This window comes from Sinocyclocheilus rhinocerous, unplaced genomic scaffold, assembly GCF_001515625.1.
Source record: "Sinocyclocheilus rhinocerous isolate Xijiao unplaced genomic scaffold, SAMN03320098_v1.1 scaffold2635, whole genome shotgun sequence".
Taxonomy (NCBI): Eukaryota; Metazoa; Chordata; class Actinopteri; order Cypriniformes; family Cyprinidae; genus Sinocyclocheilus; species Sinocyclocheilus rhinocerous.
In genome coordinates this window covers 35,504-43,509 of record NW_015637603.1, presented here as the reverse complement: position 1 = coordinate 43,509, position 8,006 = coordinate 35,504, and the positions used below count along the sequence as shown (strand labels likewise).

Genomic DNA, 8,006 nt, shown 5'->3' with positions numbered 1-8,006 from the left:
AGTTACATTAACTATTTCAATTGTAATTTATGAGATTTGTTGTATTTTGAATCTAATTTTTCTTTTATAAAAGGAAAAATTTCATCATACTGATTTCAAAGTTAAGGATTCATTAGTTTAAATATACATTGAACCAAAAACTATCATAACATCTTAGTTGATAATTTAGTATACTTTATTTTTGACAAAACATCCCATGTTTCGGTAGTGACTGCACATTTTCGGTAGTGACAGTAATGCTTTTGTACCAACCACATCACATTACAGAATTTTAACTTGCATACTAAACACTACAGAAACATACTGAAATACAAAAAACAAAATTGCACAACTACTAAAATTTTATTTTTTTAATATTATGTATTCCCTTTTGTCACTACCGAAACACTGATGACATGTTTCGGTCATGACTGTTTCGGTAGTGACAATTTTATGGGATAACACCAAAAAGAAAAAAAAAGATGTCACTACCGAAACTCCACCAAATGTTTTGGTAGTGGCAATTTTAGATAATTTTGAACCTAACTCGAACCTGCTAATCAGCACATGGTTAGCTAGCACAGTTCTGGACAGTGGTACACATATAAAAACGAAATGTTATGGAATAACTCTCAAAAAACTTGTGCTTAATTGCAGAAAAAAAGGTGTTCAGTAGTTACGTTCCTTAAAATTACACAGATTTTTCAGACTATTGAACACATTTACCTCAAAGTGATAGGGCCTATCTACTCACCACGTAGCTACAAGAGAGAGGGGTGCACAGGAATATTTCCTGATCATAAATTTAGTGGTGTAGTTAAAATCAGTCTCAGCCAATGGGCTAAAACATACACTGTTTCGGTAGTGACATGAAAAATGTGGGACACATTTTTTTTTTTTTACATAAAGTTTTATAATTTACAAAGAAGAAATATACATATATATATATATATATATATATATATATATATACACTGTATATATACATAATTTTTTTTTTGAACTTCACATTTTAAATGAATTAATAAGATACATTTAAAAATAACAATGGAAAGAAATACAAAAATGATTTCAATATAATTTTCCTTAGTTGAAATTTAGGGGTACAATTGAAAGATCCCAATAAATTATGATTTTATATATATTAAGCTTACTAATAGATAATAGATGGATCTTAGTAAACATCTAAGATTTAAATACTTAAATGCTTTTTAAATGTGTTTTTGGATGTGGGACAGCAGTTTTGACCAGTTCTGTAGAATGGCCCATATGGTTGGTCTCAGAACATAAAAATCAATAGCCAGACAACCTGCTTATTTTAAATTTCTTTAATTATTCATAGATTTCTCATTTGATATTTAGTCTCCACCCAACTCAGAATTGCATTTCTTAAAAGTTATTAAAATAAAGAATATAAAAATAAGGATAGTAAAACCTATCAACTTGTGAATAGTAAAAAAAAAAAACAGATAAAGTTCAATGTTTTGGCCAAAAAAAAACATTCTGGAAACACTAAAATATACACAAAGATAAAGACATTTAATTTCCTCTAACAAACGAGTACACCATCCCTGAGAACATTGCAAACCTTCTGTCGAATACTATTTTCTGCCCTGAGAGAACAGGATGCTATACAGACAGACGGCACACCTAAAAGTCAATCATTTTTTATGTAATAAAATTGTAAAGGCATCACTTTGGGTCAACATGTGAACTAACTCATTCTTTGAGACATAGCTGGCTCATATATCTGCCTCAGACTGGAATCGGCAGGTTGTCCCTGAAACAGGAAGCTCGTTGGGGAACTGGGTAGCTGCATAGATCCTGATATATTCGAGCCATCTGATCACCGGCCATGTCATCTGAGATTTCCAGATTCCCGCTGCTGTACTGGGATCGCCGGGCGGTCACTGCATCCACCAACTGCTGGCAGTTCAATGCTGTGATCTGTTTGGACAAAGAATTAGGTTATTGCTATGTTTCATACTATCTTCAATTCAGGTTATTAAGAAGATAAATAGAAAAAAATATGAAAAGAATCTGCAGCAAAAAAAGCTACTTTTATTGTCTATGAGTAAACTAACAAATGTAATTCATATTAAGAAAGTCTCCATTTTCAATGTTTACAACAAGGTTCAATTGGTTAATGCATTAGTGTGAAAATCTATTTACAGCATTAATTAATCTAGGTTAATGTGCTTTTAGAAATCTACCATTGTTTATTCATGTTCATTCATACTACATTAAATGTCAATTTATACAACTAACAATCTATTATGAATATAATGTAATTTATAATAATTACCTGCACAATGATTAATTTGCTCTTGACAGTGCTGAAATCATTAAACTCTTCCCCAAAACAGAGTGTGACAGTGGGCTCCAGAGACTGATAATGACCCTCCTGATATAACTGCAGCACTGAAGGAAAAAAAAAGAAGTGATTTGTGATATAAATCTTATCCATTGATCCAATTAGTACATAACTAATGAATCAGGTCAATTGCATTTCAAAAATAGTTAAATAAATAAACTGATACTGATAATGTTATTAATGACCTTTAAGTACCTTATATACTGACACACTTGATTTTATTAGTAAAATGCAATTGTGAACTGTATTTCAGCAGTCTTGTACTGAAACAGACTTTCACAAAAAGAATTCTGGAGTTATAATATATCTGGGAAGATGTTTGTTTACCTTGCAGGAACCTGGCAGTGTCAAAGATCTTCACCACAGCATCTCGCTCCAGTTTACAGGGGTTGGGGTTATACTGAGGGTCCTGGCCACTCCAGAACACTCTGCTCTGGCACAGACGCTTGATAAAAATGCCCTCTCTGTTAGCACGCAGCAGTATGCCACGCTCCAAATGACTGAAAAGTTTAAGGGTGATGTGACGCTGACGCTCGTTCTCAATGAGATCAGCAGATGGGAAGCGGATATTCTGAAGGCTGTCTGGTCCATACAAGAAGCCACTAGCCAGAGGGGGTTGGCAGGGGGAGATACGGCAGCCCTCTGGATGAGTGGTAACCGTGCTGCCCACCAGCCGACCTCCATAGTAGAAACAAATCATCATCTGAGAGAATGCTGGAGACAGGGAGAAATGTGTGCTTAACTGTACCATTCATGCAAAAGTGAAACAATTAATGATGTAAAACAGGGTTCCAGGGTGTTCCATGACTTTTCCAGTCAACTATATATATAGACCAGCTCAATGCAAATGACTGTAAATGATGTGATTAATGAATAATATCATTTTATATATATATATATATATATATAATGATATTATTCATTAATCACATCGCATTGAGCTGGTCTCTGCCCTTCTACCTGATAACATGTACCACTATATGTCATAAAGCTTAATGTATATACACAGATTTTATATTTATTTATATACTTTTTTATTTGCACTTCTGGTTAGATGCTAACTGCATTTAATTGTCTCTGCACTTGTCTCTGTACTCTGCACAATGACAATAATGTTGAATCTAATCTAATCTAAACATGCAAAAGTAATTCTGCCATGGGCTCTTTGGGTACGGAGACTATGAGATGCGATTAAAAACAGAAAACAAAAAGTCCTGAACAAATGTTCTAATGAGTTTATATAAAATAAATAAATTCACAACACAACAGAATCTACAACTCACACACAACAGAAATGGCATACCAGCATTGAATGTACCCGCAGGATCTTGATGAACAACAGCAGCTGTGAATATTCATAAAAGACATAAACATGAACACAAAATGTAATTTACAAAATATCAGTACCTACCACTACAACAAGAAAGAAAGAAAGAAAGGGTGCAACACAAAACACTAAGTCAGCAACTCTGACGGAAGTTAGTCAATCTCACACTGGCCGTGTAGCACATAAATTTGCAGCCAAATTATTTTTACATTTTCCATGTAATATTTTGAAAACAGTTTTCATGCACACGTTTAAGAAACCAAGAAAGTACTTGTGTTAATATTACTTTTATTTTCTTAAATATTCTTAAAATATTAAAAGTCACAAACAGTTGTACCATTGTGAGATCCCTGCTGCCACCATTCCTGCACTGAAGGCATGTTACTGCCTTCATCAAGGGGAGAATGACTACGCTTCAGGATGCCCATGTATTCATCATTTGGAGACTGCACATACAGATTATGTAGAAATAATAAGCCATGAGTCAATTATTGCCACAATCCACACTAAATCTTTATTCCCCTCAATACCTTCATCATTCACCATTCTGAGGGAAAACTGAGCAGTTAAAGGAATAGTTCACCCAAAAATGAAAATTCTGTAATTAATTACCCTCATGTCGTTCCAAACCCGTAAGTCCTTTTTTTAATTAACATTTTTAATTAAAATTTTACGAAGCTACGATAATACTTTTTGTGTGCAAAGAAAACAATAATAACATAATTTATTCAGCAATTCTTCTCCCCGAGTTACCGTCTTTCACCATTTTGGAGAGTACCCCAGAACGTAATCAACGTAATCAGCGTTGTTTACGTTCAGTAGACAGCGCGCACATGCTGAATGTAAACAACGCTGATTACGTTGATAACGTTCTGGGGTACTCTCCAAAAGGGTGGAAGACAGTAACTCGGGGAGTATTAATAAATTGCTTAATAAGCTATGTTATTATTGTTTTCTTTGCGCACAAAAAGTATTCTCGTAGCTTCGTAAAATTACGGTTGAACCCCTGATGTCACATGGACTATTTTACCGATGTCCTTGCTACGTTTCTGTTTGTTGATCGTGGTAATATCCTTGCTGTCTATGGAGTGTCAGAGAGCTCTCAGATTCCATCAAAATTATCTTAATTTGTGTTCCAAAGATAAACAAAGGTCTTACGTGTTTGGAACAACATGAGGGTGACAGGATTTTCATTTTTGGGTGAACTAACCCTTTAAAAGGTGGATAAATGGCAATACCTCTTTAAGAAGTTCATCCAGGTTTGGTGAGCAGCCCTTTTCAGTATCAGTGCTGCAGCCGGAAAGGGCAGAGACTGTGACTTTACCCACTACAAAATAAAATATACAGCCACTAATTAACTTAATTTGTAAAGACATTACATAATATGACATAATGTACATAATATTTAGTTAAAAATTAAATGGGCATTTTGTAGAGTCACTGAACTTCTATTAATGCATATCTGCATAAGAATTTGCCTCTGTGCTATTTCTAATGTTTCTTGGAAAAGTAAAAAAAACAAAGCAAACACGTACACTTCTGTTCCTCCTCTGGCACAATCCGGTACACTTTGTAAGGCTCAGAGATGTCAAGCTGGGATCGGTCAGTAACTTCCTCAAAATCTGGGCTCTTGTTGAGTGCACAGCGCAATCTGGTCTTCCATGTCGCTGGTTCAGCTTTATCCCCCTCCTTAAACTTCCCTTTAAATATCGCCCACGCCTGTGAAAACAAATGCTTAGTCAGATATCACCACAACATCTGAATTGCTTTCAAAAAATTGACTTGTAAAGTAACCGAGGGGCTGAATACAGTGGACATTTCATTGTATTTTAGAACAGACAAACAGTTGCAGGACATCATTAATGTAACAATATAAAATATAATTTAGTTAAAAAATGAATTTAGCAATAAATGATACTATAATTATAATAATTTTTACTTTAGTTATATTTTAGTTAGAAATTATAACTAAACAATTACTAATTACTGGATAATTACTGTAAAAATAAGTTTGCATGAGGGTGAAAGTCAGCAATGTCAAACTGTGACAAAATCTCAACAGAGGTAACTGTCCATTAGTTCATTTTAACAATTTAAAATAAAGCATTGCACATTTAGATGTTATGTTTGTGTCAAATTTTGCGTATCATTTGCCATTGTCTAAATAAATGATCTAAATAACCAGAATCGTATCATCTACATATTACAAAATCTACATACTTTTATCAAACAGCGACAACAACAAAAATATTATTAGTAGTAGTAATAATAGTAAGTTAATAGTAACAGCAGCAGCACTTTATATAGACTAAATGATAATTTAAAATGAAAGAATGCTTACTTTGAAGATGGACGCATCCACCTCTTGGTTGTAGTCTTGTTTTCCTGCATGTTTCCAGGGGATTCTGAACATGGTGCGGTTCTCATCCTCCCATAGCAGTCCATTATAGATGTTACTGTCGATCTGTTCTATAAGCCACTGTTTTAGTCTGCGACCACCCGGATTCATCTTTTACACTCTTACTTAACTCTAAAGTCGTTACAGCGGGCTGATGAGGAATATGTAATTTACATTCACAACCATCCACGCCGCTTTATTTATAAAAGACATCCGCTCAAGTGAGGAACAGAGAATGTCATGACAAAGGATTGGCCAGCGCAACACCGAGGCGTCCAATCAGTATGCCTTAGGGCTGGTGACGTATGAATATGTAAATTTGATTCTACGAAGCGGAGGCATTTACAAGAAATCTCTATCCAACTCTGGAGGTGTTTGAAGTGATCTGAGGGGAAAGAGGGGAAAGGCACTTTACAAATTCATACTGTTTATGTCTGAACCAAATTCATTAAACTCTCCTGAATATCCCACTGATGGGGTCATGAGATAAATGAGATGGATCTTATTCAGATATACTGTACATAAACTGTAATCCATTCCGCTCATGAAACATAATTATATCATAAAACAGTTAACATTATTTCTAAATTAGATACTTTTTTTTTTTTAAATGTATCTTTACATGTAACTATCACAAACACTGACTTAAATGATGGATGTTCATCATTGGAGCATTTATATATTTACATTTATGCATTTACATTTAATAATGAATGCTGAAATAAAGCCTGATTGTGGTTGCATGTTCTGAAATGGTTAACATCCCATGTCACATCCACGTCTAACCTGTTGTCAGGAAGTTTAAAGATCATGTGGAAACCATAAAAAGCAGATCTTGGAAAGGTAAGGTTGCATGCTGGTGGTGTGTTTGAGGATATGAGCACAGGTAGTGGTCATCGTGAAGGAGTTCTCCCTTTAAGACAATGTGAGAGGAAGTTGAGCATGACACGACTCAAATCAAAACAAGTCATTCTTACTGGTTCAACAGAGTGAAGTAAGGGTGGGCAATAATATAGTTAAACTGTATGCTAATACACTCCATATATAAAACAATATACTTTATGTATGTATGTATGTATAACCTGGTCTTTGGGAATTAAAATCATTGTGATATCCACTATGTTGCTTAACTGTGTATGGTTTGCAAATCATCATGTAAATATTGTGCAGAACAGTGAAGAACTGTGAAAAGGAACAAAAGCTGATACTGCAGTGGCAGCAAGGGAATAATACAACATTTATAGCTATGTGTTTCTTAATAAAGAAGTTACTTTGTTGTTGTTATAGCTAAACCAGATTAATCACTTTATATAAGGCATCCCACATTAACGTAATAGTAATAGGCAAACATAAGCTTTGGTTTAATTGCCCCATGGTTGCAATAAAATATCTAACAAACCATTTTATTTATTCATTTATCTATTTTTAAATCACACTTTAAATTGAGAACAAAAGTTCATATAATGCAGTACATAGGAAGCATAAGTCAAAAAGCATAAATCATTAAATAGCAGTCCAAATATTGCATTCAATAAGGCTACTTTAGTGTTGTAGTGCATTTTTCACTGATAAATTATATATGCCATTACTGCCAAAGCTAAAAGATCCAAATGCATAATGTGTTTTTTTTTTTAAAGAAAAAAAAAAACAATTATGTGTGCAACTCAAGCTAACAGATTCAAGCAGCTTAAAGGAGGGGTAAACAATTTTTCAAAAACGCTTTAGAAAACTGTTTCGGGCCGACTAGCAAAACAAACTTGTAGCCAATCAGCAGTAAGCAGTAAGAGGCGTGTCTACTCATGATGTGGAGGAGAGAGCGTTCAGTGCACAGGACGGACATTAGCGAGCCGAGCGACAGAAAGATAGAGATGGTGGATAAAAAAACAAAAGAGGAAAACGTCTGCGGAACAAAAGAAGGCTTAAGGCAA

The 8,006-nt window shown here is 34.4% G+C and overlaps 1 protein-coding gene across 2 annotated transcripts; it reads right to left on the bottom strand.

Annotated features, from left to right (window-relative positions):
- Nucleotides 1–1,011: 1,011 nt before the first annotated feature.
- LOC107749239 (interferon regulatory factor 8-like) lies at nucleotides 1,012–6,309 on the bottom strand. Of its 2 annotated transcripts, XM_016564333.1 has the most exons (8): nucleotides 6,022–6,309; nucleotides 5,216–5,399; nucleotides 4,919–5,007; nucleotides 4,018–4,126; nucleotides 3,657–3,698; nucleotides 2,681–3,067; nucleotides 2,285–2,400; nucleotides 1,012–1,926 (listed from the first exon to the last, which is right to left on the bottom strand). In XM_016564333.1, exons 1-8 carry the CDS (start codon nucleotides 6,187–6,189, stop codon nucleotides 1,735–1,737), a joined length of 1,287 nt encoding a protein of 428 aa, XP_016419819.1. In that variant the 5' UTR covers nucleotides 6,190–6,309; the 3' UTR covers nucleotides 1,012–1,734. The 2 variants fall into 2 exon arrangements, with proteins under 2 accessions (XP_016419819.1, XP_016419821.1); XM_016564335.1 differs by lacking the exons at nucleotides 4,018–4,126; nucleotides 4,919–5,007.
- Nucleotides 6,310–8,006: the final 1,697 nt, after the last annotated feature.

What these genes read in the sequence shown, in the direction of transcription:
- LOC107749239 (XM_016564333.1), bottom strand. Translation starts at nt 6,189, where the DNA reads ATGAATCCGGGTGGTCGCAGACTAAAACAGTGGCTTATAGAACAGATC. An exon ending in TGCGGGTACATTCAATGCTG is followed by an intron (nt 3,068 to 3,656) that starts GTATGCCATTTC and finishes CCCTGTCTCCAG; the next exon opens with CATTCTCTCAGATGATGATT. An exon ending in GCAAATTAATCATTGTGCAG is followed by an intron (nt 1,927 to 2,284) that starts GTAATTATTATA and finishes TTGTCCAAACAG; the next exon opens with ATCACAGCATTGAACTGCCA.